This window comes from Teleopsis dalmanni, chromosome X (genome assembly GCF_002237135.1).
Source record: "Teleopsis dalmanni isolate 2A chromosome X, ASM223713v2, whole genome shotgun sequence".
Classification (NCBI taxonomy): domain Eukaryota; kingdom Metazoa; phylum Arthropoda; class Insecta; order Diptera; family Diopsidae; genus Teleopsis; species Teleopsis dalmanni.
This window is the reverse complement of record NC_051848.1, coordinates 76,638,805-76,665,250: the sequence shown is the minus strand read 5'-3', so window position 1 is coordinate 76,665,250 and position 26,446 is coordinate 76,638,805. Positions and strand designations below refer to the sequence as shown.

At 30.5% G+C, this 26,446-nt stretch overlaps 3 protein-coding genes across 3 annotated transcripts; 1 reads left to right on the top strand and 2 right to left on the bottom strand.

The window, feature by feature from the left end:
* The first annotated feature begins 6,724 nt into the window (after positions 1-6,724).
* On the top strand, positions 6,725-7,983 carry LOC119688086 (calcium load-activated calcium channel). Its single transcript, XM_038102723.1, has 4 exons — positions 6,725-6,974; positions 7,038-7,115; positions 7,292-7,466; positions 7,527-7,983. Exons 1-4 carry the CDS (start codon positions 6,914-6,916, stop codon positions 7,762-7,764), a joined length of 552 nt encoding a protein of 183 aa, XP_037958651.1. The 5' UTR covers positions 6,725-6,913; the 3' UTR covers positions 7,765-7,983.
* Positions 7,984-9,048: 1,065 nt separating this feature from the next.
* On the bottom strand, positions 9,049-13,777 carry LOC119689667 (FK506-binding protein 59). Its single transcript, XM_038104547.1, has 10 exons — positions 13,511-13,777; positions 13,299-13,441; positions 13,126-13,246; positions 12,732-12,870; positions 12,562-12,670; positions 12,357-12,507; positions 10,425-10,522; positions 9,525-9,635; positions 9,314-9,448; positions 9,049-9,237 (listed from the first exon to the last, which is right to left on the bottom strand). The coding sequence occupies exons 1-10, from the start codon at positions 13,701-13,703 to the stop codon at positions 9,121-9,123; spliced, it is 1,317 nt and encodes a 438-aa protein (XP_037960475.1). The 5' UTR covers positions 13,704-13,777; the 3' UTR covers positions 9,049-9,120.
* A 5,248-nt stretch (positions 13,778-19,025) lies between these two features.
* On the bottom strand, positions 19,026-26,198 carry LOC119688109 (ubiquitin carboxyl-terminal hydrolase 14). Its single transcript, XM_038102759.1, has 7 exons — positions 26,000-26,198; positions 25,755-25,930; positions 25,585-25,692; positions 24,782-25,164; positions 24,545-24,701; positions 19,799-19,864; positions 19,026-19,726 (listed from the first exon to the last, which is right to left on the bottom strand). Exons 1-7 carry the CDS (start codon positions 26,013-26,015, stop codon positions 19,175-19,177), a joined length of 1,458 nt encoding a protein of 485 aa, XP_037958687.1. The 5' UTR covers positions 26,016-26,198; the 3' UTR covers positions 19,026-19,174.
* Between the last annotated feature and the right edge of the window lie 248 nt (positions 26,199-26,446).

Here is a 26,446-nt window from a genome sequence, read left to right as displayed (position 1 = left end):
TCACCATCACATCCCTTGCGAAGGAGTAACATACTCCTGAATGAGTAACAGATATCCTCAATGAATAGCTCACACCAAGAAGCGCTGCTTTTTGTTTGAGTCTTCGCTTGCTGTGACGTAGGAACTTTAGTGTAGTAAACAGACCGCATACTTTTTTTTTTGATTTTGTAATAGTTTCGTTATATAAATCCTGAAATGATCTCTTTTAAAATTGGTTATGCAAATGATCTGGGCAGTAAATATCATATCTGTATCAATTATATTGTAATAGTTAGCTTCTTGATTACGCCGACGACATCGACATCAACATAATTGGATACGCCAAGTGTGATGTTACAGCTGCTTTCGTTGCTATCGAAAAGGAATCTTCGAAAATGGGATTAGCGATGAATGAAAGCAAAACGAAGTTTATGTCAACTACGGGTAGAAATATATGTCACTCGTACGTTGAGCTAGTAGCTGGCGCCGCCATAGTAAAGAAGAACGATCTCAGTCTGGAGGTGAGATGAAGAACCACCATTACCAATTAGCGCTAGTATGGGCTCAGTAGGCAATACAAATGTAGAGTTTTTCTCGATAGCGAAAAACTTACGCTCCATAAGTCGCTCATCTATCCTACCTGTATTTCTGTATGATGCAGAAGCATGGATGCTTCATCATGGAATGAGGAAGCAGTACTTGAATTGTTCGATAGATAAGTTCTTCGTAAGATCTTTGATTCTCGAAATTTGACTTAAACACAAATAATGCTCCAGCGCGTATACCGCCAGGACAACAAATTCAAACGACAAATCCTGAGGATTGAAGCGCGAACCAGATATCTCACAAACAGCGTTCCTTTGAAAAGTTGAGTTGAGTCATAAAGTAAAGGCATTTTATGAAGATAGTTATATTTCAATTATCAATTCTATTTTACTTATATAACAATTATTTTAATGCATTTAAAACCATATTAAAACCTTATATAGTTTGAATGGATATGCTTTTACATCTATTCTAATTTGTTTCAAAAAGGTTCAATTTTTGATTTATATATTAGTGAGCAAAATTATTTGAACTAACTTGACGAGGTGCAGAAAACTTTTTCACCACAGTTGAGCGAAGTAGTGAACATCTATCTGACAACTTTTTCTTAGAAAATAACTGTTATTTTTAAATTACAAAATATATGGTTGCTCAATTTCTAGCTTGCAATGACATAATCCCTTAAATATTAACAAACTTGATCCATTTTGAACAAAATAAGCAGAAAACATAAAGAAACTACCGAATCTCAACGGAAAATAATACTATATTTGCACAATCAAGGTAGTTCTTATGCCGATATTGGGGTAATGGTAAACAGAAACCACTACATCATTCGAAGCATTGTGAGGTATTCCATGGGAGCGACATCATTGCAAAATGCAAAGTACATAGGCCGACCTAAAGCTTTAAGCGACCGTGAGCGTAGCAAAATAATAAGAAAGGTTAAGGTCAGCCCAAAAATATCTTCAACTTAGATCGTAACTGAGGCTAAGCGAGGGTTTGGCAAGAATGTTCATCGCATAACAGTCCAGAAGATACTGCATGCAACCAATTATAGTTTGCGTGTTGCTAAGCAAAAACCGTTTATTTTGAAGGTCTACCAACAGAAGCGTTTAGCCTATGCAAAGAAGTACTTAAACAAGTTATTAGACTTTTGGAATATATTACTCTTCTCGGATCAGAAAAAATTTAATATCTTTCGACCTAATGGTCGTCAAACGAGTTGAAGAAAACCAAACACCAAACTGCAAAAAAAATAATCCTACCATGTCTATGAAACATGGTGCTTGTATGGAGGTACATGTCCGCTGCAGGTGTGGGCGAATTGAAGTTCATTGACAGTATTATGGACAAAAATGTTATATAAATATGCTCAAGAGAAACGTTAACAACCATATTCAGCTTTCACGATGACAATGATCCAAAACATACGCCTTATGATGTGCATATGTGAATCACATATCATGAAATATACACATTACCCCACCCGCCAGATCTTAATCATATTGAACATTTGTGGGAAGAATGGGATAAATGTCTAACGAAGCACCCTATAACAACAAAGGCATAACTGAAGGTGGCACTGCAACACAAAAATTGGTTTCTTCGATGCCAAGGTGACTAGAAGCTGTGATTAAACAAAATGGTTTGGCTTCTAAATAGTAATTGTTACCTTAAATAATTTTTTTAAGTTGTTTGTTTAATTTTTGAATAAAGTGTATTTAATAAATTATTAAAGTTTCTCTGATTTATAAATTTTACAAAAAATTCAGTCATTTATATGGAACACACAATTAGACAAGTTGAAATAATGCGATAATAAGTTATCGTTAGTTCTTAAGATAAATTTAAAACCCTATGAAATAGGAGCAAAAATATGCGATGAATTTGCAGATGAGTCTAAAAAAGGAAACATTGACTATTCATTTAGCATTGAGAATTAAATAAAATTTTGTTATCTTTAACGAAAAGATACACAGTTTAATTTTTTAATGATCTATTTACTAATAATACGGTTTTAAAGGGTTTAGGTTTCAGACAATGGCGTTCGATGATTTTAACCTTTTAAATAAAAATAATAAAATTTGTGTGTAGCTCGCACTCAAAACCAACATTCACGAGCGTTCTGTAATACCTGCTTAAAAGATTTATCAGAGTCGTACGAAGATATGAATCTTGAAAATGTTATACACCAACGCAGTGAAATTTCGATATGCTCATTATCAGGCTCCACAGATGAAGATAGGTTTGAACCGATTTTAAAGTTACAACGCAATTTAAAACTGCAATGTGTTTATATTATTCGTAATAAATTTATTCATGAATTATTAATTTAACAATATTAATTAGTTCTTATCTCCAAATTTGTATCCCTTATAAAATTTACATAAATAAAATTTACAAGAATTAAGAATTTTTTTATATAAGATGATAAATGGTATTTAAAGCCATAATAAATAATACGATATAATATAAAATATAATATGATATAATATAAAATATAATATGATATAATATAAAATATAATATGATATAATATAAAATATAATATGATATAATATAAAATATAATATAATATAATATAAAATATAATATGATATAATATAAAATATAATATGATATAATATAAAATATAATATAATATAATATAATATAATATAATATAATATAATATAATAATAATATAATATATAATATTATAATAATATATAATATAATATATAATATTATAATAATATATAATATAATATATAATATTATAATAATATATAATATAATATATAATATTATAATAATATATAATATAATATATAATATTATAATAATATATAATATAATATATAATATTATAATAATATATAATATAATATATAATATTATAATAATATATAATATAATATATAATATTATAATAATATATAATATAATATATAATATTATAATAATATATAATATAATATATAATATTATAATAATAAATTATATTATAATATAATATTATAACATATATATATAATATAATTAATATAATATAATATAATATAATATAATATAATATAATATAATATAATATAATATAATATAATATAATATAGTATATATTATAATATATATGGTATATATAATATATCATTAATCCGATTATTCGCAAGAATTAATAATCAAAGGCTTTCTAATATGGTGACAGACCGGAAACGAAAAAAAACAGGAGTTAAACGATGCAACGCAAATACGTTATACCAGAGCGGAAATCTTACTCAACTAATATCACAGTGCGAGCGGCTGAATATAGATCTAATTGGTCTGAGCGAAGTGCGCTGGATTGGAAGTGCTGAGTTTAATAACAATAAAGGAGGACTGTTGCTGTATTTCGAATATATTAGAGGTTTTGGAATATACATGAACCACAGTACTGGAAAGAATAATTACTACTCGCTTCAGTAATAAGTGCAGAAATATCTCGGTTGTTCAGTGGTACGCACCTACAGAGAACAGTCAGCTTATTAGCAAAAAAATCTTCTATGAACAACTCGGCAAAGCGCTAAATGAACTTCCGAGCAACGACATTAAAATGTTCATCGGTGACTTTCAAATCAACACCGACAATGAGTGTATTATGTGTAAAAAAGCGTTAGGATCATGTAATGAGAATGGCAAGCTCTTTAGCTATGCAGTAAGCATGATTTAAAAATTGGTGTTTCTGTTTTTATCCACAAGAAAGCGCATAAAATCACATGGCAGTCTCCAAGCGGCACTTTTGAGTCGTAAATATAATAGACTACATCTGTATATCTCGTCAGTTGCTTAATATATGTCGCAGTGTCCGTAACAAGAGGAACGCTGACATTGGTACAGATCACTTTTTTTTGTGGTCGAAATGCAACGGCATATACAGAAAAAGTTTGATATCAGCAAACTTAAGAACGAGCAAAGCAGAGCTGATCTATCCAACGCAATTCGCACCACCACGGCTCTTATAATAAATAATGAGGATTAAGTTAATGAATTATGGGAAAAAATACATCGTAAGTTAAGAGACGAGTACACTCCAAGTGCTTGGTTTTAGCCAAAAGCGTAGCTTTGAGTGGGTAACACTGGCGAGTTGGACATTGATTGAAAGCAGACGCAAAATTAAAGAAAGGATTATGTAGACCCAAGCCGTCGTCGAAAGGTTAAACTAAAATTGTAATATAAGAGACATATAATTTTAATAAAGCGCCAAGTAAGAAAAGATAATGAGTTTGTTAAAAATTTAGGGTTAATAGCCCGAAATGCCACTGACTTCAGGAATATAACAAGAATATAACTTTTCAAAATACCAAAAACAATGCGGTGGAATAAAATGACAAGCAGGAAACCAATATGCGTTGATAATGGAACACTTATTACGAACAAAGATCAGCAAACTGCTCCAATCATAGATAACATCAAAGCAGCGATCATTACACTTAAAAACGGGAAAGCCAGTAGATCTCATGGACTTACTGCAGACTATTTTAAAACAGATAGAGACGCGACAGCTAGACTATTGCATCTTTTATTTTTATAAATTTGGAACACAGAAGAATTTTTGACTTAATGAAAAGTATTGATCATATGCAAACTTCTAAAAAAGTGGAACTTGCCCAGATGCATCAACTGGCATGGCATTTGTATTACGTAATCCGTTACCAAATTTTCAATCAAATTCTGCTTGATAGAATTTCTGACTTTCTGCACAAGCTCGTGCAGGCTTCGTATAATCATTAAGCAGTCTGTCGAGTTAAATTCCGTCTTGTATGTCGTATTTGGTGATTTTGAAAATTCTTTCGACTCAGTTATTCGCGATTTTCTATGAGAAGCGCTAGAAGCACAATGTATACCACGAGGTTAAGAGGTTAACTTGATAAAAAGCAGCCATCGTCAAGGCATAAACAGAATATAGGCATAAAGCCATAAAGGAATGTTGTGAGCCTTTCTGCCCTACAAGCGGAGTGACAGAAGGTTGCGCAACTGTGTCTCCTTTATTGTTCATAACAGAATTGGATGTGGTGTTGGAAAGAATTAACGAGTGACCAATTTACGACTCAACAGTAAATTAAGTGAACTCTCTTACGCGAATAACGTTGCACTTTTTGCCAACTACTGCGAGGATATTCAAAGTGAACTAAATGCATTGTCAAATGCGGCGCAGTGTAAAGGACTTAATATCAACACCAATAAGAAGAAATGTATGCATATTAAGAGAGCAAGTGCAACACCATTTCATATTAATGATGCAGCGTTAAAGCGCATTTTCGAATTAAATATCTAAGCAGTAGAGTAATATCGTGTGGTGGAGAGTAACCAACGAGATAGACAGCCGTATTTGTAAAGCTAATGCCACTTTCAACAGTCTTACACGAAACTGGAGATGTAGAACTTTAACGTAAAACACAAGTTTTTATTTTGAATTCCTGCGTCAAATCTGTACTACTCTATGGAATGAAACATGACCCTTAACAAGGGATTCAACTCAAAAACTGTAATATTTTGTCAATAACAAAACATCTATCCGGTCTATCTTGCGGATATGGCTAAGAATAATCACGGACGAAAGGCTGTGACGTGGTACTACACAGAAACCAATAGAACAGGAAATACGGTTGGAAAATATAGATGATTGGAGCACACACTATGTAAAGACATAAACAATGTAGCACATGCCGTATTCTGCTGCAATAGAAAGAACAATAGATAGAACAATAGAAAGAAAAACGAAGTAATCAGTAAGCAAATTGAGATACATAGCGAGAAATCGACAAAATTGGGAATCCTTTATAAAGAATTTATTTGAATAGGGTGAGTTTATACTATCTGATATTATAACATAAACATGCTAAGCTATAATACATACATACCATGTAAAAATACATAACTATTTAACTGATCCATAATAAATTTTATTATTTAAATAAATTTGTAAAAAAAAAACAATTTCGATTAATTTTTTGTCAAAAAATACAAAATATCGAAACATGTACAGTAATATCCATTATTGTCTGTGACATGTCATGTCTATGAGTAGGCCTGTGTGTTGTACAGCGAAAGTCTACAACAATATATTCGACAAAGTCTAACCGCCTGTAGCACACTTTAGCAGGTTTTTTTTTTTGTCGAAATTAACAAATAAACCAAATTTAATACATATAAATAATATTTCTAAATTTTTTGGAATTAAATTCAATTGACATAAAAGCAATATTTTACAGTTAGAATTTTTCAAGTAACAAAATAACGTTTCACACGGAAACGAGTGATATAAAAGAAATTGCATTTTGTGCAGATCGAAATAAGTTACCGGCTCAAGTAACGAGTATTCACATAATTATTTGTCATTTCGACAGTATTTAGATTGTGTTGAAAGATGTGGTCCGACACGATACTTATAGTGTTTATATCTATTTGCACAGCGTTTTTAGGCGAAGGTTTTGTTTCAATCATTATAAAAATGTAAATCATTCTATAAATTAAATTAAATTTAATTGCAGGTCTTACGTGGCTTTTAGTGTATAGAACAGATAAGTACCAAAAACTGAAGGGAGAAGTTGAGAAGCAAAGCAAAAAATGTAAGTTCTCGCTTACATCCAACTCAGCCCTACAAAGGTCACGTTGTGATTGACCTACATTTTCAATAAATACATTATTATACAGTAGAGGTTCATTTACATCGTGTACTGTCCAAATCTATATTTCCGAGAAATTAGTAAAAATAAGTAATTGCAACCAAATTTTCTATTTACAGTAGAAAGAAGGAAGGAAATACATGGAGACTCGTTGGATAAATCGCAAAAAAAGAAAATCGAACGCGATGAAGAAAAACTCAAGAACAATAATAGAGATCTATCGTTAGTTAAGATGAAATCAATGATTGCTACTGGTTTTGCTTTTACGGCTTTACTAAGCATGTTTAATAGCATGTATGTATCTTAAAAGTGTGGTCCTATTCCAAATTTTATTACTTTTAATCAAAATTACAGCTTTGATGGACGTGTCGTGGCGCAGTTGCCTTTTACACCCATTTCATGGATTCAAGGTCTTAGTCATAGGAATTTAACAGGCGATGACTATACGGATTGTTCATTTATTTTTCTATATATACTTTGCACAATGTCTATTAGGCAAAATATACAGAAATTGCTGGGATTTGCACCCTCCCGGGCGGCTAATAAACAAGGTGGTGGATTTTTTGGCCAAACTCCAGCACAATTTAAGTAGAATTCGATTAGATTCAGCTAATGATAATTTTATATTACAAAACTGCCGAAATGTACATAGTGCTCTAAGTTACTTTATTTGGATTTTATTTGCTCATACATTGGACATATGTATAATCACGAAAAATTCTTGGATGCCGTGTCTTTCAAATCACAAATTGTTCTAAGCGTGGGTGTGAATGGAATAGATAAATATAAAAAATTAAATAAATTACAATAAACCGAATTTTTATTTAAAAAAATATAAATTTATAAATTAAATATTGTAAAGCGGATATGTGCAGGAGTTAGAATTTGAAAACTTAATTGCTTAGTTGCAACATCACATTATCTCTTTTCTTATCAGACACGAATATATAAAAAAAGACATTTTCTCAATGAAGACCGTACCGATAGATAAACCCCAATGTTAAATTTTACGTTTAACGTTGTTGTAAACTGCAGAAATAAAATAAAACTATAGTTGTCACATATATGTCTGGTGTGAAACTACCAGTAGTCTGTACTGGATTAACTATGTAAACAATGCTTATCCATGGTATCACACGGTGCATTTCAGCTCGAGTGGAAATGCCAACTTAGTCTAACCTATTTAGGTTTGTTCTTATGATGCTAAAACTATTCATCGCTCATAAAATGCTGCTTTATTATAAAAATAATAAAAAAATATTATTTTTCTTTTACTTTTTCATGCGTATATAACGGTACGGTACGCAGATTAGTCAGTGAGATGGGTGGGACTCTAGAGAAACCCCCCATTTATCAAAGAGTAAAAGTGCCCACATGCAGTAACTCGGAAAAGGCTCAACATAATAATAATAATAACTTGTACATTCTGTCTCTTATTTTAAAAAGCAAAAATAATTATTAATCATGCCTTAAAAGGAAAAAAGTATACATATTACAGCAAATATAAGCGGTAACGCCTGCGGTAAATTAAAGTCTCTTCGTGTGCTTAGTTGTTGTTTTTTGAATTGGTGGAGGTATCAGTTAAAATTTTTTATTTAATAACTATTATAATCACAAATTCATTCAGCGAAATCGGTTAACAACATGTGAAGCAAATGAAGTGACAGAAAAACGTAATGCGCGGACTGAGACAATTCTGTTTTACATTGAATTTTTTGGAGTTGCAATCTGCGATTAGTATAAGTGAAACGTTGACTAATGGTAGATATGTTTATTCGAATATTGGTCATAAATATTATTCTTTAAAAATGTTGTATTCATAATTTAAATTTTAATGCCTTGATTATTCCGATAAGATGAATTAATTAATTATAGATATATATTCAATTTACATTTTATTAGACATGAAACATTTAAAATCATCAGATCAGAAATAAGAAGGATTTTATTAGATCATAACAATATTATTATCGCGTTCAAATGCCAAATCAACTTCACGTTTGTCGTCCTCATCTGTCCACTCACCGCATTTTGCGAGAACGTCTGGTTCAGCAATTGGTGAAGTCTGAATATGAAAAATTAAAAAAATAATGATTCACTATCATATTTATTTAAAAAAAAAAAATTACTTCTTTACAAACCTTATCAACAGCAGCGAATTTGGCAAACATGCCACTATATATTTTCTTTTCTCGTTCATTGGCTTCCTTAATGCGCTGGTTACAAATAATTATCTGATTATGCGCAGCTTTGTTATTTGGTTCCAGTTCAATAACCTATTTTGCAAAAAAAAAAAAAATAGAAATTACTTACAAATTATATTTAAAAAAAAACGTTGCTGCACACACTTACCTTTTTAAAATCAGTTATTGCTTCAAGAAACTCGTTGACAGCCAAATTACACTGGCCACGTCGGTAAAGAGCTTTTATATTGTTCGGATCCAAAGTCAGAGCATCCGTACACTTTATATTGGAGTGGTGTTTCAGTTAAAGAATGTTTTAAAATTATTTATATAAGACTTAATTAGCCAGACTTTATTCCACATTATTCTTTAAATTCATAAACTGTATTTAGTAGCATTCAATGTTATTGTATATACATGCATATACAGATCTAACATTTTCAAATGCTATTTAAATTGTTACAAAAATCGTGTCACACACTTTAGTGATAATATAGTTAAGTTTTGTATCATAGGTAGTTGTTTTTTGATCCGAACAGATTTGATATTAAAATAAGGAAAAAATTTTAGACTTAGACCCATGGTGTTGATGTACAAAACTAAACGAGTTTAAAACTACATGGAGGTTTTAATAAAGCTCAAAATACTCCTGAAGTAGAGATCTTGTAGCTAACTAAAATTCTTTAAAGTGTATTCATAGTATGAGAAACACTTTCATCGTCCTTCTCTTCTAGTATGACTTCCTTTCCTGACACCGACTCGTTAGCAATCCCACTATAAGACTATAATCTTTACAAGTCCTCTCAAAAGGATTGCTAGAGTTTATCTTATTTAACAGGGTTCAGAACTAGCGTCTGGATAAGGTTAAAACTATCTATCTTGAATTAAATCATTCAAAAGTGATGAAATAAATACGATTTTTGTTTATAATTTGTAAATTATAAATTAATAGATATTAGAACACTGGCTAAAAATGCATGTTTTTTGTTGGCAGGATGTTCTGGCCACATCTACTATTTTTACTATGTAGAAAGTTCTGGAACTTTGTAACAAATTGAAAAGTACTTACAGCTTGTTTTCCTTCAAATTCATTATGTAGCTTTTGGCAGCAAAGGGCAATATTATTATGAGCAGCTAACTTAATAGCATCCTTAATTTCATTTGGACCTGAATAAACAAAATAAAAAATTTTCAAACACACGTTTAACAATACACATATAAATTAATCCTGTTAGGTAATAGGTGAAATAATGCACAAATTTAAAACTTGATTAGCTTGATAACTAAAATTTAACCAAAGCTGATATCAGTCGTCTAAATAATATAAATGCAAACTTGTATTGTATATAAGACACAATATTGAAATCAGCAATACCCAGCAAGGACAAAATATGACAAAATCTGGTTTCGTTTAGATCTACGTCACTCTTCAATTTCGATGTCCAACTGCCACTTACCATTCTCAAAAGGTACTCTACCAACGACAGCAATAAAATCTTATTTATGATTACTAACAATACAAATACCTAAGACAGCATTATTCGATTTTGACTCTGTACAAAATGCATTCGTCGATTCCTTTCTTCTTATCATAGATATATGTTAACGACAACTTTTACACAGGAACTAACATCAGTGAGATAGAATATAAATGTGAACTTACAGCCCTCTATACAGATGCAGTATCCTCTTTGAAACTAAGATTGTCACACAACAAGATTCATTCACAGCAGATATTCGCCTAACATCTACGAGGAAGAACGACGTCTACTTCGTACAGCAAGAACTGTCTTGGCTCAATTGATATCAGGGTATGGTTGAGTGCTAAACAGTTATCTGTCACGCATAAACACGTTTTACTGCGCACTCAAATCACTGTTCAATTAAATTTTGAACACACCCCATTGAAGTGGTTAGGTTTCTTTGTCTAGACCCGGGTTAATCTTCCATTTAAATCCAACCTTTCTCCCTATTCCCCCTCTCCCATCTTCCACCACTACCCATCCATATCGTCTTGCAAATTCTTTCATGCTATATGCTTACAGGTCTCAGTAGGCTATAAGAACATTAACTTTAGATAGAAGTCTTGACGGAAAATGCTTTGCTCGCTGTATTGATACTGGTGTTTGTGCTCTATATATCATTAAATTACATAGCTTGAGCATAGAGCTCAATTAAATAAATCTCTTCTTGAAAGACAATGCACTAAGCACAAACAAAATCGATTTTTGAGAATTGACTAACTTCTACATTGAATGCTTAGGATAGTTTTTTCAAACATTTTGTATCAAGAAACAGCGTTAGTATCAATCTAGAAGCGGATATTACGTTGTTGTTGTTGTAGCCCGGAAGGATTTTTATATGTTTATATTTATACATTAATAAATTACAAAACGAATACATAGGTTAAAATGTGGATATGTATTGGTAATGCGAGAGGGCAGGGGAATATTTTGCGTGAGAATGAATGGGAATTCAAATTAAAGTCAATAAGGGTCAAGTCTAAAAAACGTAGATATGTAAATTAACAAAGCTAAAAGAATGAACATTTCCAGACACCTTTGTAGACACAGATAACGTTCTCTAAGATATACTTTATATTTAATTACATTACTTTTAATATCGAAAACCAAAATCAGAAATAAAGCCAAAAGATAAGTTTAATTATATAGAATGAAGTTTTTTAGAAAACTATTTGTATAAAGGGTTTTGAAGTACAGTCAAATTTTTTTCTTTTCTAATATTGAGTTTTAAGAACAAAAACGAATATATGGGTATTCTTTCAAAGATATATGGTTATTTGACGTCTACACTGACTTGGGCAAAATTTTTATGTTCAAATGCAAATACATATTATTTTCAAATTTAGTCTGCAAACAAAAATTTATATAGTGTTAAAGTTATAAATTTACGCAGAGTTTGAAGTTAACATTCACTTTCATATATATATATCCAATTTTAATAATATATAAAAATTGTTATACTTTTGTATAATACTTACTATCATCTTTAGCATACGAAAGGCATTTGCTATACATTTTAATAGCAAGTTTGTATTGGTTTTGTTTATAGTACATTGTACCTTTATCCTTCCATTTATTAGCTTGCTCAATCTTTTCTTCTGGCGTTAAGGTCCAATCAGCTACTGTTTGCTATCAAGGTAATATTTTGTATTATATATACTTCTATATTAAATACTGTTATACCTTTTCAATATTCAAAACTTTTACTATGTATTCCACTACAGAGTTTGGTGGAATATTGTATTCTTTATGTCCTTCCTCACCAAAAGCATGTTTCGGTTGTATGACTAATCTGTTTGATTTTTGTGTATTGAAAAAAAAACGTTTATAATTTTAATGGAATATATTTTTACCTAGAAGTTTCATTAAGTGTCATTTTTGAGATTCCATGCTCAATACCTTCAATTACCCCACAACCTGTGGCTTCACCGTAACAGAATTCAACTTCACGATCCTCGAACACATTCCCAGCGTATTTGCCAATCAAGTGAACTAAAAAATAAATATCACATATTAAATATATGTTGTCGAGATAAATTCTTTCAAAATTATATTATACTCTAGATCTTTCTGTTACCACAAATATAAAAATATACTTAAAACTATTGCTTAAGTAGTTTAAATCCGCCAACCACAGCAAATTTTAATTAGATAAAAAATGTGGTTTTAAAAATATTTCACAAATATGTGATATATCGCACATAGAAAGAAAGAAATGGAACTGAATTTTATAATAAAAATAATCACCTTTTACTAAGGCCCCTTCCTGCGGCGTTCCTCTTTTTTTGCCATTCTGAATTATAAAACGTTCAATTGAATGATCTTGTTCTGGACTTACATCTTCCCCTTCCCATTTCAATAATTCTAACTGAAAAATAGTTAGATTAAAGTCTTAATATTTTTAATATCGAAGGATTCACCTCAAAAATAAGAGTAGCATTCGGTGGAATACTTGGTGGACTACCTCCAGCTCCGTAAGCATAATCGGGATGGCATGTTAATTTACATTTTTCATTTAATTTCATACTGGAAACACCCATATCAAAGGCTTTAATTACATGACCTTGCGTAGAAATAAAAATTATGAATTAAAGATATATTCAATTACATATATAAAGCTTTAAACTCTAACCTTTCCCTAAGTCGAACTCAAATGGCCCTCTACCAACGCTTGAATCAAAGACTGTGCCATCAGTTAACGAACCGGTGTAGTGTAACTGAACTTTGCAACCTGCTGAGGGCTGCTCAGACCCAGTGCCAACTTCCAATATCACTTTTGTGACACCGCCATCTCCTGAAAGATCAATTACCTCCTCTTCACTCATTTTTCTCCGACTTTTTAGTAAAACAACCCGCAGAACAATAACAATATTCTGAATTCAAGAGAATCAAAGTGAAGGTAGAGTGACGATAAATAACTAGGAACTGATTGCTGAAGAGTTATCGATTGTTGGTGGTACGGTATGTTCAACTTAGTACAATTCTATTTTTTAAGAGAAATTATAGAGCGGTTAGTACTTTGATAGCCTGTTCGAATTAAACAATTGTTTTTGCAGATTTATTGTCAGTAAAACACAGGCTTACAGAAAAAAACATTGCATATATTTAGTGTTCAGTATTAAACGTATTAAACAGACTAAATAATATTAAAACTATTTTTAACATTTTTGTTGTTGTCATTTTCTTTAAACTTGTTTTAGGTTATAATAATCGATCATAATGTGTCTGTACAAAAAAAATTCACAATTCAATTGTAATTCTGGGTGTCGGATTTTCGTATAGAATCAGGTTATAATTTTAACTTGATTTTGAAACGAAGAGAGTCCAATAAGTCGAACGAACAAAATTACGATTATTCTGCTGACACAACGTTTAAATTAGTAAAGTAAAAAATTTCTTGAATTTCATTATTATTCTGGTATTATCCGCACGACACCTTACTGTGAAATTTTCTGGAACCAAACCTCTAAACCAAGTCTATAGATATTCAAATTGTGCTTTTCACTATAAGCTTTTTAAGTAGTAAGTGAGTTTTGTAATTCTACATATAATATATATAGAAACTAATAAAAAGGAATTTAAAAATTGTTACCCTTTTAAGAAGTGGTATCAAGAGGGTCAAGTATTTTCAATTTACTATATAATCAAATGGTCAGTATTAATAACATGATTTACTAGATTTTTAGTAGAAATTGTTCCCATACATTGTACGTTGTAAACTCCTTTATTAATCTCATTTTTAACTTAACTCATTCCCTACTTCTCATTTTACTTGAGAACTAAGGAACCATATCTAATTGTTCATTTAACATACAGTAATAATTTAATAAAATTATAGCAATAAAGTTGCGTATACAATGTGTATCATTCTGACTGAATAATCCTTTCAATTTTTTTCTAATTTTCGTGCTTGTATATTATTTTACAGATATAACAGATATTAAAGAAAATAATGTTAAATAATTACGATTTAAATAAATGACATACCAAAGCTTTTGTTTTGTTTAAATATTATTACCAGTTAATTTTCATATTCGCGCCTTAATTATCTTGATTGGTCCGTAAAACTAATATAATCACATAACACAAATCTCATCATTAGTCATGATATCATAATTGAAATCAAATCGTTTATTTCGAAAATTAACACTTTCTAAAATGATATTAGAAGCAATAAGTACTTTCTAGTTATCATCTCTATAGCCTTCAAAAGCACGAAAATGTGTCTTCTTATTGTGACCACTTCATTAGTAGCAGCATTGTCTATATTGAGTATAGTTATATATTATATTGAGTATATATTATATAAGTATATAACTGTTCTTCGATCTTACGATTATCTTTATCTAAACATATAAGTAAATACATTTCAATTTATACAATTCTTAATCCAATATATTCAAGAAGCGATTAGATCAACTATTATTACTTTGCATGGTATGATTTCAATTGCCTGTGGCACTAATATTACACCAATAACAAGATATGAACGTATCCACTCTGCGTGGTATGAGTTCGACTGCCTCTGAGGCTATAACATCACTTAGGTTCTTTAGATCTACAGATGCCAAACATTATACCAGTTTGAGTTCTAACATAACGATTGACAAAATAAACTCTAGAGTTTCTCTAGTATCCATAAAACCCAGAACACTTGAATTTATAAAGTAAAACTGGAAGTTTAATAACAAATTTCTAAAATATAAAAATTTCAGGCTGCATAAAATGAATCTTGTATGCACTTCATATACACAGCACTACGTACACTAAACAAAATTTAACGTTTTATTTATTATAATATTAGTAACCTTGAACATCTACTCCGATTAATTACAATATTTCAAATTATTACAATAAATCAATGCTAATTTGAACGGAGTGTAAAGCCATGTTTTTCCTGAGACGAAAACACGTATTTTTGTCTGAAGTGATCTGTTTTGAGGTTATGTACTTTTAAGAATAGTGTGTTAAAACATTCAGTAACAACTATTTAAATATTAGCAGTAATTTTTTCTTTCAGAGTTGTAAAAAAACAGCATTAAGTCTGATTGAAATTGGCGTTGTGTTGTATACAATGAAATATAAAAATTGTTAACACTATAAATTAATTAATTTAAATAACAGAAAACAAAATGAATATTAGAAGGAAGTGGTTAGCATTTTTATCTTAAATATTTAAATTAATTTATTTATTTATGTATTTGAATTTATTAGTAAATGAATTGCTCATATGTTTTTAAGGGAGGACTGAAATTTTGTAATATATTTTCAGTCAACATATATTGATTTAGACTGATTTTTGAATGTAGCTGCACTGATACTTAAGACGTACAATTTTTCGCTAGTAAAACCTAACTCTGAAGATTTTAAGAGCGTTGTTGTTGTTTCACATGTTTTCTTTTGTAAGTTGCGAATATTTTTATGCAGTTGGTAATTGTAGTTTATTTATAACACAATGTATAAAATGTCTTTATTTTATACATAAAACAGAGCTACAAAAAATTGTATTTAATACATACGCAAAACAATAATTTAATGAAATAGAACTACAATTGTGTTAGAGTTTCGAGACATACATATAGCAGTATTTGGACTAGGAAATTTTATCTTTATTGTTTTGAAACTAAATTATCAATCAATTTTGTTTTGCATTGTCAAAAAGTGGTACATAATACTTCTTCTAAGCGATACAAGACTCTTGTTCTTTGGTGATAATGGATGGTACAAGATCTCAATATAAATTTATAATAGGCATCATGTAGGACAGGGCTGTCCACATCAGATGTGATTGGAGGGCCGCAGCAACAAATACATTCGTTCATAGTTGTTATTATAAATACATTATAACATTATAAATACGGATATAATGTTACAATATTTTAGTTTTACCAGTACACCAAAAGAAAATTTACGTAGCTATAGATTAAAAACATGTCGCGGGCCGCACAAACATGAGCCGGCGGCCGTGCTTTGGACAGTCCTGATGTAGGATATCCACGCCTTTCCGAATCTAAGAAGAATTTGAAATTCTATTTCTGAAAAGTCCAAATTGAGATATTGCCAATTTATGAAACTCACAATCATTTTAAGCGTGTTCGTCACAATGCAGTAGAACATAAGAGCTGTTATGCAGTTTTCTTTGTTCTAAGCACTCTGTATATCCTGTATTCGCCAGTATTCTTATATTGTATGCAAATAGCGCAAATAGACTGTGGTCTCTGAACAAACCTATGATAGTTCTGCTTCTTTTCGTGAGAAATGGAATCTACTTTTCTTGCTTTTCTTAATACGCACATAACTTCAGCAATTTCAAATCGGAGTAAATTGTTTCACCTCACCACTGTCTGCTTTTTCTTATTTTCACCAATATTTTTGTTTAGATTTTTAAGAGGTTTCTATTTCTAGTTTTCTAGTTTCTAGTTTTCTTGTCCAAGTGTCAAACAGTAGTTTTGGTAATCGTATTTACAGCAAAATCTTTTCATTAAAAGACACTTTTGTGATCAGCCAACTTAATTGACTATATTATACATCAAATGAGTATAGTAATAATATCACTCTGATCAGTTCCTCCATGTGTGGTTCATTCAATATTTAAATTATATATAACAATAGTTTAAAGATATTAAAATTATACGAAGACATGTTAAACAAAACATGAGAAGCAAAATACAAAGCTTAATAAAATAACATTAATTAATAATATTGTCAAATTAGCATTAAATAAAATTTTTAAAACTAACGCTATATTACAATTTATACCAAATATATACGATCGCTATCGTGAAAATCATTGAGTAACGTTAGCATGACTTTCTCCGTATTACTTTCCTAGATTAGGTTCTATACATAAGAAAGAATAATATAAAAGTATATCACAAATAATATCTTTACAAACAGAATAATATTAAAATTTAACAATTAAAAATAAAATATAATTAATTAAATTGTAGAATAATGGTCTATGATTTTGATTTTATGATTTTTTTGGTCGTATAAACTTTTACAGAAAGTTAACAAAATTCCAGAAAAAAGTCTACACATGTAAATCAAGAACTGCTTTGGGTTAGTTGTCTCATGAACGTTAATTCTAAGGTTCAAATTTGGCACGGCACTAGTTTAATCCCTGGTACTTGCAGTCTTAAAAAATTATTTACGAATAATTAAATACAAGAAATAACGCTAAGACCATTGATGATGGATATTTAGCAATATTCGAAATAGCTGTATGGTCAGCTAAAAATTTAATTAATAAAAATAAAAAAAAAAAATATTTGAAAGTATGTATTAGTGTTACTGATAAAGCTAAACTTTCTATATAGTGACAAAGAAGTTATATATAAATATAGGGGCCTTCGAATAGCAAAGAAAGAAAGGACAAACACAAAAATTTATTTAGTCTTATTGAAATTTGGCTGATTATACAACGCAGTTTCGAGTATTGCCAAGTACTCATCATCAGTGGTCTTAGGAAATAATCGAATTTTTAATTAGTTTATAGTCCGTGCATCTGATTTAACAGGCACGAGTTCTAAGCCTGGCACTTGCAGTCCCAACAAATATAACAAATTATATATATGCGTTGTTCAATAAAATTAAATAAATTCTTGTTTGTCCTTCCTTTTTTTTCTATTCGAAATCCCTCTAAAAAGAATATTTGTTTTTGTAGTTCAACTTTCTACCAAATATGCTAGTTTCTATTAAAATATAATAACAGCTTATATTAAAAATTTTTAATAAAATATTAACAAATAAATTTGTATTTTATATTATGTATGTTCAATTGCTTGCACAGATTTAAGACAAAAAATTGTACTGGGTCTGGCTGTAGCGATAATGAAACGATGATGTCAAATAGATTTTAATTGGATTGACTTATAATACGAATATATCGTATTTTTATAAAACTTTTTTTTGATAATAAATTAGTAGAAATTCTACTATTTTTACTAAACATATATTAGTTTTTTGTATATTGACATATATATGATGTAACTAATATAGTTTAATTCTATATTAGTTATACGATCAGAGAGTTCTCTCTCACTTTTATTTTCCATAATCACTATTTTGATTTCTATTCTGATGTTTATATACACACATTTAACGATTACCTGAAAATTATAAATAAATATATCACTTTTTTTTATATTTTGAAAGTTGTTTTTAATATTTATTTACTAAATATATCGCTGATTTAATTTAGTTTAATAAAAAAGTGTGTTTATTTGATTTCTAAACAAAATTAAGAAACCTTATGCAAGGTTTGTTTGTTTCTGTAAAATGCATCACGTAGTAATTAATTTTTGCTCTCCTCCCCAGCTGGCTTCTTTAGTAATTTAGGAGCATAAAGAAGAACATAGGCACAATGCCAATCACCGCCACCTGAGAGACGTAAGATTTCATCATTTGTTACCGATGAAACAACGTCATCATCAAACTTAAACCACGTTTCATCGTTGTGACGGACCCATGCGACGTAGTGACCAGATGAACTTGAACGGCCTTTATGTGTAAGCACAGCTTGTAGGGTGTAAAAACCGGAATTATTGCTACCCAGATCGTCATCGAACGAAAATTCCTCATATTCCCCCTGCTTAGACTCCTCTTTGCCTACGTTACTTACAGTGTCAATCATTTGGTTTTCAACTTTTTTGTCTTCAGCTTCTTTAAACTTAGCACGCATTGGGCATAACTTGGCTTTCAATTCTTCAGTACATAAATCAAATGCATCAAAATCCATTGGGAATTTTATATCTTTTAAAACCTTGGCATTAATACCTTCTCGTCCCTTATATTGAAAACGAACAAATTGCACTGTAAGATAAGCGGGCAAACGACTTATTAAACACTAAAAATAAAACGCAAAAAGAGGGCATTCAGTTTATAGGCATATATATAACAGATTTAATGGGTGACATACTGAACGGGTATAAGTGGCATCACGACCAAGCGTTTCAGAGCGTTTCACCAATTGTTCCTTCAATCGCTGAAAATATTATTAAATTAGTTTTAAATCAATTTGAATTAAATATAGTTAATGTTCATTATAGCAAGCAATTTTTTTATATAGGATGCGTGTCTGTCCAATCAGTGGCTGGTTTCTACTTTGTAGAAAAAATTGTTCGATTTTATATCTATTATAATTCCGGTATCATTACATCATTTATCTATCGTCGGTATCGTTATCAGTGAAATGAGAAATGACAAACAATTGACAAAAAGACTGTTGCAACGAGTTTAGTATGTTTTATTATTGATTTGAAAAATTCATACAGCACTTACAAAAATGATAGAATTTTACTTAAATCTCAATTGACAATAACATATTTGTTGGGTACAGATTGGCATACAGAAAGTGGTGCATATTACAGGTAAATTTGTACAGGTTATAAGTATTGCTACCGTTTAATAAGGCTTTAATTTCTTCTTCGGACAAAAATGCTTCATAAAAAAAAATACGTCAACGTCCTCTGAAAATCGGGCATACCTTCTGCTCAAAAAGTATACGGATTTTATTGTTTGTTAACTACTCGTTTTTGTTATGTTGGTACACCCTTTCTTGACATATGGAACAAATTTGTGCGCCATCTGTCAATTAATTTGTTTACAGCAGCTATTAATGTGAGACTACCTCAAGTGTATTTAGCGATTTTTACTATGGAAAATTCTTGTTGTACGCGATCACCACTGACTCAGGTACCATATTCCCCAGATCTGGCGCCGTGCGACTTTTTCCTGTTCTCGAAACTCAAATTGTCCCTTCGTGGTAAGCATTTTAAGTCGATTGAATCGGTAAAAGAGAATTCGCTGAAGGTACTAAAAGTCATACCTTCACAGGCCTACGAAAAGTGTATGGAAGATTGGGTTAAGCGTTGGCATATGTGTATCGCTTCAGGAGTATATTTTGAAGGAGATAAAATAAATTTGGAATAAAATTTAAATTTGTGTGTTTTATTTACAAAATCCGGATACTTTTTGAGCTGGAGGTATACCAATAATATGACATATATTTTCTATTTCATGACGATATATTATATATCAGATATATAAAATTCTCCACCCTTCAATTTAAAAACACCGCCTCTACACTTAAAAACTACACTCGATATGTTGTTCTGAGTGTTTTCGTAATAAAAACTATGCATAACGTCATATTGCAGCTGTGGGTACATGTCATGAGATCCCGAACTAGCATTCGCGACAAACCAGCTCGTGTTCCCTCCGTTTGTATAAAGTTATAATTTTATTGTTTAATAATTTAAGATCCATACTCAGATTACTAGTTATTGAAAGATCCTGTTGTAATTATACATTATACATAATTTTTCAATCTTTGGCGCAATATATGCCTTTCTCAATTGTAAATTCAGCTGCTATTCGAAGAAGCCTTGTGGAGGGAACATTAAGAATTTTTCTTATATATGCAAAATATATTTGCACTATGTCCATAAACTGGACTCTAACCTAATGAATGTTTAGAGGTCAAATGTTTATTGTAGCAGAGGGTATACGTAATCAATTTCCAAAGGTATTTATATTCATTGACAGTTTCTAACTAATTTTCCCCGAACTTCTACGATAACAAATTAATTAGTCTAGGACCTTTTCTGAAAATCATAAGCTTACATTTGTCTGGTTTCGCGATAAAACCCTATTGTGAATAATACCTAAACAGATCATGCATCATAATTTGCAATATTTCAGGTAAGTCCGCAAGCAGAACCACATCATCAGCATAGAAAAGCACTTTTATATAAGTTGAGTTGATAGGTACTCCACCCGGTAAACAGTTATGGAGAACATTTAACTATAGGAAGAATAAATTTCGGTTGAGTAGGCATTCTTGTTTTACACCTTGAGTGACTTTAAACGAAAAAGATGTAAGATTACCGACTACTGGTGTTCGAGTATAATCCTATTAGTGTGGTCAAAAACTTGTGAGACAAATCTAAAGTAGCTAGTTTGAAAAGTATGGCATTCCTAGGTATAGTGTTAAATGCACTTGAGAAATCGACAAAAAAAAGGATATGTTTTCACAATAACAACAACATGATATAGCAAAATTTAAGACAAAATTTCTATATGAGACATTCTATACGATACCTTACAACTTTATTTTAAAACTGATGTTTTCACAGACGGGAGATAGATATTGACTATTTGCAGGCACCTATTAAAGACTTGATATCAATCAAGACTGGCTTGATTTGAATTCCATACGTTTGGGTTTCCCAATAAACAGTACACTTAAGAAAGTCAGTCTCGTTGTGTGTTGAGTAACAGATTGCTGTGCTATAATTGATCAAGCAACTGTTGGACTGATCTTGTAACAATCAATGTAATCAACTTTAGTAAGCACAAGTATCTTAGAGCTTTACTTAACTAGAATGGACTAATTAAGCTACCCCAAACAAATTTTAAGGTTCTAAATCAGTGATGGGTATACAGTGCAATCCAGCAACTACATAACTACAATTACAATTTTCTGTTACGCTTGATACAATATGATACAGCCATCTCAGTTGCATTCAAATAATGTAAAAGGAACTACTTCTCATTCTCTCTGTAGATGCGCTGTTCTTTAGAGCCAAAAAACAGCTACCATAAGTAAGCCGGGGAACTACTGATAACTAATATCAACAAGCGTTAAGAGTTTCTGAGTTGAACATCCCGGATCAAACAAAAGAACGGTAACGAGGATGTGGCAACAAAACAAAATAAAACTATGATCAACATACGTAGACAAGCAAAGCTATAATACGCAGCATGCAAACATCAAAATACACAAAAATCAATCTCTCTCTCTACACAATTTTCCTAAATTCATTAAGGAAACTAAGAAATTTAAGAAGAGTACCCCACTCTGTTTTGATTACTTCAAATTTTTTTTGGATTCGAACACAATGGTAGACTGACTCAGTTGCTTGGTTTTATCCTTCAGTAAATTTAGGCAATAATATAAATTTTGAGAGAAACATTTTTTGCAGAAAGCGTTTTACTTATAGTTTTGGCTTTGCAACTGAATATTTTACCCTATAACTAATTCCATAAAAATATTAATTCAAAAATTTAGTTAAATTAAAGTTCAGTAGATGTATTAAATCTTTCATTCCACAGGCTACGTGCCTGCTAAACGAAATATATGAAGAGAGTAATTAACAAATAAAAACAATTGAATAATTGGGATAGATAAATTTTTAAAACGAAGAGGAATATCTTTAGCTCTAAAATTTAATTAATAAAGTAAAAACAAATAATTCAAAAAACTTGTGACATGAGCTTCAAATATTATTCAAGTTTTTCAAAGTTCGAGTATTTTAATTTTCGAACATTCGTGTTAAGCACAGCAAGGTGTCTAAAAATATTCGAACACCATATGATATTCGAGCTTTTGCTATTATACGTATTCGTTTAAAATAAAATGGAACAAAAACAGATTTTTCATTTGAGCAGTTCGAACATTCAAAGTATGCAATCCAAACATTCGAAATCGAATTGTTCGATCATCGTATCGCGTAAATACGTTAAAGCACTAATATGCATTCATTTAGATATAACATCACGTCAAATTTGTTATTCTATTGTAAAAGGCTTGAAAATAAAGGACGTTCAGATTGATTTTGGAATATTTTTTGTGATTTCTACAAAAAGCTATGTTTTACTTAAAATTTTAATAATATTTTTGTAATATTTTCGACAATTAATTCCTGTGCTCATAATATACTGTTTTTGAATGATACACCACTCAACTACTTCATATTTTTGCAAAAAAATCAAACTTGATTGTTTTCTAATGTTTCACAAATGATACTTAGTCAATACGTAATAATTTAAGCCAAAGCGAAATGTATAACCAACCATATCTGTGTATTTGATAGGAACGAAATAAGGCTCACGGTTTAGTTACTCGGTACATACCGTAAGAACTTAAGTTAGAGCGAAATGCACAACTAATCACACCTGCATATTTGATAGGAACGAAATAAACAAAAGCAGCGAACTTTACGGCACTGAGCCGTCTTTACCTATCGCCAAATGTATTGCGGACCGGAAAAATTTTCAATGTGTTTTAGAAGTATGGGTAAAATATTTAATGTGTTTTTGTGAGATTCAGTAGTAATATCTAATCAAAAAGAATATTGTTAAAAACGGAAATGCAATATTTTATCGACGGGTGTTGCTATACTAATGGCACAGATCGTCCTATTCTATATTATTTCAAAATATATAAAATCATACATATCTACGTTACATTAAATTTGCATAGATACTATATGTACATAGAAGCTAGGAAAGATGTTTAAATCATAGTTTTTTCAATTGTGATCATAGACATAGTATTTTCCGAATCGCAATCACTGCGATCATAGTGATTTTAAAATCACAATTTCTTTCGTCATTAAATTAATTTATTTTATTCAAATAAATTTCTGATAATTTCTACTTTGGGAAATATAGAGAATACACTCCACGTATTAAGACTTTTTTATTGCTTCGATTGAGACAGTTCTTCAAATATGCGTAAGTATGTATGTATATGTGTATGCTTTTATCGAACAAATTATTGTTTTTAGATTTTAAGAGTTTATAGTTTTTATAAAAAACAAATATAAATAAACAAAGAAATATGAGACATGTTATTAAGACAACAAGTATATATACATACCGACTTCAGACCACTGTGTAAGTATTTCACTTCTGGTGAAATAAAACAACTAAGTTGCAAGAATTGTTCTTTTGAATTGCTAACTGGTTCATCAACTGCCTCTGGAGAACTCATTTCCACATCAAATGTACCACCAAAAAATTGCTCAATAAAAGAGCTAAAATATTTAATATATGGAACATTTGTAAGTATTCATGATTACATAAACTTATTGACTAAATTTAGTCATTGACTTACTTATATTTTTTCAGTTGTTTTGCTTCTTCAATTGCATTAACGGCTGGTAACTTCTGCTGCAGCATTTTCAGTAATTCAGACCAGCATTCATTAGCATCTTGCTGGCGATAAGTACCATTTTCACCAGTTTGGGAAAATTGTGGTGAAGCACGGTGCAATGTTTGTAAAAGCACTATTGGAGTTACAGTGCTGCCGCGTTCCATTTGCTTAAATAGAAATTTCATAGCTGAGGTAATAGCTAATGCTAAAGACCCAGCATCACCAGTTTCTACAAGAAAACTGTCTAGAGAAGTACGTAGTTCAGGAACGGCGCGCAGGCACTGAACGGTCGCGTTCATATAACACGTGTTCCCTAAGTTCGTGAGTCCAGCAGGCATTTCTGTCTGTAATTAAAAAAAAATGTACGAATAAATTAATACAAGAATTTTTTCTAAGACCACTGATGATGGATATTTAGCAATACTCGAAACAGTAAAAAATTTAATTAATTAAAATAATTTAAAAATGAATATATGTTGTTGTAATTCACTACTTTTCGAAAACATATTTAAAAAAAAAATTGTAAAAATAAAGGTAAATTAATAATGAATTCGACGGCAATTATAATACATATATTACAATTCTAAAATTGAGAAGAGAAACGTGCTTTAATGGAACAATTTTCATATTGCCAGTGATTATCACATTGCTAAACTTTTAAAACATAGGCGGATTAATTAAAAAACTACTAGACAATTTGTAATAGAAAAATATACACTACAAGCATAAATTTATATTGCATAATGCATTTATTTCTACATTACCACAGCGGCCATTTCCGTATCGTTCATGTCTTCAATAAACTTAACTGCGACCGTTGGTGGCTCTTGGTTGACGGGATCTTTCGTTCCTAATAGAAGCACTGTGGCGCCCTTTAAACAATAACTAGTCATTTATATTTATAATTAAATAAAACGGACATTTCGCTACTTACATCCTTGATTTGTATATTCCACTCATTATCTTTTAATATACCACCCTTACACATGACTTTTTGACGTTCAGGTGCCACACCTGTCAAAGCAAAAAGTTGGGCCTTAAACAGTAATGGATCTTCATCGGTGTTTACTTCAATATTTGGGTACATTTCGCGGCCCCACTTAACTTTAACTAATTATAGAAAAAAATAAAAAAAACTATGGTTTAGTAATGTGTCGTGCACACGCTTCTTTCAATTACCCTTATATGTAGGCATCCTAATTTAATTTTGTGCAATATTTTACCAAAAACGTAGTAATATTCTAACAAATTTAAACAACAAAAACTTAAACACAATTTATTTACAGCAAACAATTTGTTTGCTACCGCCGCTTTCTGAAATTGCCGAGTAATGTTCCCTGAATTGTCAATTTTAAATGTTCGGAAATATTTTGACAGATTACTTGATATTTAGAAGGGTTGCTTTAAAAAATATATGCTCAGTTTTTTCAAAACTACTGCGCACACTGATATATATTATCGATATTATCAAAAAATTTACTGGTCTGCTTATTTTAGAAATTAATTTTTTTTAGAACTAGAATCGGCTAAATCGGTTGTTATTTACAATCCCTTTACTATAGTGGCCGTGTGCGAGTTCGAGTAAATTGAGGTAAAGTAAATTGAAATTTCCTACGGGTTTTTTCC

What these genes read in the sequence shown, in the direction of transcription:
- LOC119688086 (XM_038102723.1), top strand. Translation starts at nt 6,914, where the DNA reads ATGTGGTCCGACACGATACTTATAGTGTTTATATCTATTTGCACAGCG. An exon ending in TGAGAAGCAAAGCAAAAAAT is followed by an intron (nt 7,116 to 7,291) that starts GTAAGTTCTCGC and finishes TTCTATTTACAG; the next exon opens with TAGAAAGAAGGAAGGAAATA. An exon ending in CTAAGCATGTTTAATAGCAT is followed by an intron (nt 7,467 to 7,526) that starts GTATGTATCTTA and finishes TCAAAATTACAG; the next exon opens with CTTTGATGGACGTGTCGTGG.
- LOC119689667 (XM_038104547.1), bottom strand. Translation starts at nt 13,703, where the DNA reads ATGAGTGAAGAGGAGGTAATTGATCTTTCAGGAGATGGCGGTGTCACA. An exon ending in ACACTTAATGAAACTTCTAG is followed by an intron (nt 12,671 to 12,731) that starts GTAAAAATATAT and finishes AAAATCAAACAG; the next exon opens with ATTAGTCATACAACCGAAAC. An exon ending in AAGTTTTGAATATTGAAAAG is followed by an intron (nt 12,508 to 12,561) that starts GTATAACAGTAT and finishes TTACCTTGATAG; the next exon opens with CAAACAGTAGCTGATTGGAC.
- LOC119688109 (XM_038102759.1), bottom strand. An exon ending in AAACAACTGAAAAAATATAA is followed by an intron (nt 24,702 to 24,781) that starts GTAAGTCAATGA and finishes TAAATATTTTAG; the next exon opens with CTCTTTTATTGAGCAATTTT. An exon ending in ATGCCACTTATACCCGTTCA is followed by an intron (nt 19,727 to 19,798) that starts GTATGTCACCCA and finishes TTTTATTTTTAG; the next exon opens with TGTTTAATAAGTCGTTTGCC.